Raw genomic sequence first — 1375 nt, 5'->3', positions numbered from 1 at the left:
GTAGGCAGAGAGGGTGTCCGAGTAGTTCCCGAGACTTTCCCACCCGCTGTTTGGGCTTCCTGGAGATGGGCCGGGGCGGGCCAGGCGGAGACTCCTTCCCCCCTCCGCCGTCCCTGCCTCCTTCCCACGTGGCCTGGCTGAGTCTCTCTAGAAAGCCACAGCAGCTGGAGAGAAATCCCCCTCCCCACCCCCACCATCAAGTCCCTCCCCGACTGGCTCCGGACACATCCTCAGCTCCCCCCTCGGCTGGGAAGGCGAGAACTAGGCGAACAAAGCGGGCAGCCCATCCCCCTCCCCAGCCCTACCAACCACCTAGCCCACGGGCCGCCCCGAAACGCACACAGGACCGAAAGGGAGAGGGCTGGGGGTGGAAGAAGGCTCCCTAGGCAGAGACGCTTGGGGCTCCGTCACCCCATCCCCAGCCCTCTCTCCAGCGAGGGCAACTCTGACTCTTACCCACCCTCACCTCGCACTGAGGTGGGGGGTTGGAGGAGGCCTTGCTGACCCCGTCCACGCTTCTCAGATCTGCCTCTGGGGGTGGGGCAGGAGTGACACGCGTCCCATCCTGAGAGCGGGTGTCGGACATGTCCACGAAAGCAACTGGTTTCCTGCGCCCTCCCCCAGCCCACTCCCGGCCTCGGGTTCGGAGGGGGCAACACTCCCGCGCTCCCCACCCCCTCCGCCCAGCCCCACCCAGCTTCAGGGACCACACCCACCGGACAAAGTTGAGTATTTTATCACCACTATTCCCAGTCAATCCGCAATCTCATGCTTATGTCCCCCCACCAAGGGCATGGACACTCTCCGAAAGCCAAGGCCAAATATTACCTCAGCCCCATAAACACAATTACACACGCTCTCGACACACAAATGGAGGTGCAGACACCCCCCCACACACAACCCCCTTTACACTCCCAACCCGGAGACACGCGCGGTAAAGGCAGAGTCCGCCCCGCACAAACCACCGGCACCTCAGCTACGGCCCGCGATGCCACGCCGTGACCGGCCACGCGCTGCGGACACGTACGCCCCGCAGAAGCCCCCTCCCCACTCTCTGCACGCGGTCGCGCACGCCCGCGCGCGCGCACACACACACACACACACACTCACACACTCACACACTCACTCCGGACTCCGCAGACCAAGGACACACACCCCCTGCGGACAAGTACGCGCCGCAAACGTCCCCGGCCGCGGCTCGCAGACCCCAGAGCGCACGCATCGCGGGCACAAGGACGCGCAGCCCGCACCCCCCACCGCCTCCCCCGGCCCCAGCGCTCGCTCGGGACTCGGGACGCGCCCGCCCCACAGCCGGCGCAGCCTCGGCCCCACAGCCGGCGCAGCCCCGGGTGCCGACGCACAGTCACCCCGGAGC

At 66.8% G+C, this 1375-nt stretch overlaps 1 protein-coding gene across 1 annotated transcript in view; it reads right to left on the bottom strand.

Annotated features, from left to right (window-relative positions):
- Window positions 1–586, bottom strand: part of IGDCC4 (immunoglobulin superfamily DCC subclass member 4) — a 37179-nt gene extending 36593 nt beyond the window's left edge. Inside the window, exon 1 of the mRNA XM_024735141.1 lies at window positions 457–586. Coding sequence (XP_024590909.1) covers window positions 457–586 — 130 coding nt within the window. The remainder of the gene's footprint in view (window positions 1–456) is intronic.
- Between the last annotated feature and the right edge of the window lie 789 nt (window positions 587–1375).

This window comes from Neophocaena asiaeorientalis, unplaced genomic scaffold, assembly GCF_003031525.2.
Source record: "Neophocaena asiaeorientalis asiaeorientalis breed wild unplaced genomic scaffold, Neophocaena_asiaeorientalis_V1.1 scaffold264, whole genome shotgun sequence".
Lineage (NCBI taxonomy): Eukaryota > Metazoa > Chordata > Mammalia > Artiodactyla > Phocoenidae > Neophocaena > Neophocaena asiaeorientalis.
The sequence above is the reverse complement of the archived record's forward strand: the minus strand, read 5'-3'. Positions and strand labels throughout refer to the sequence as shown.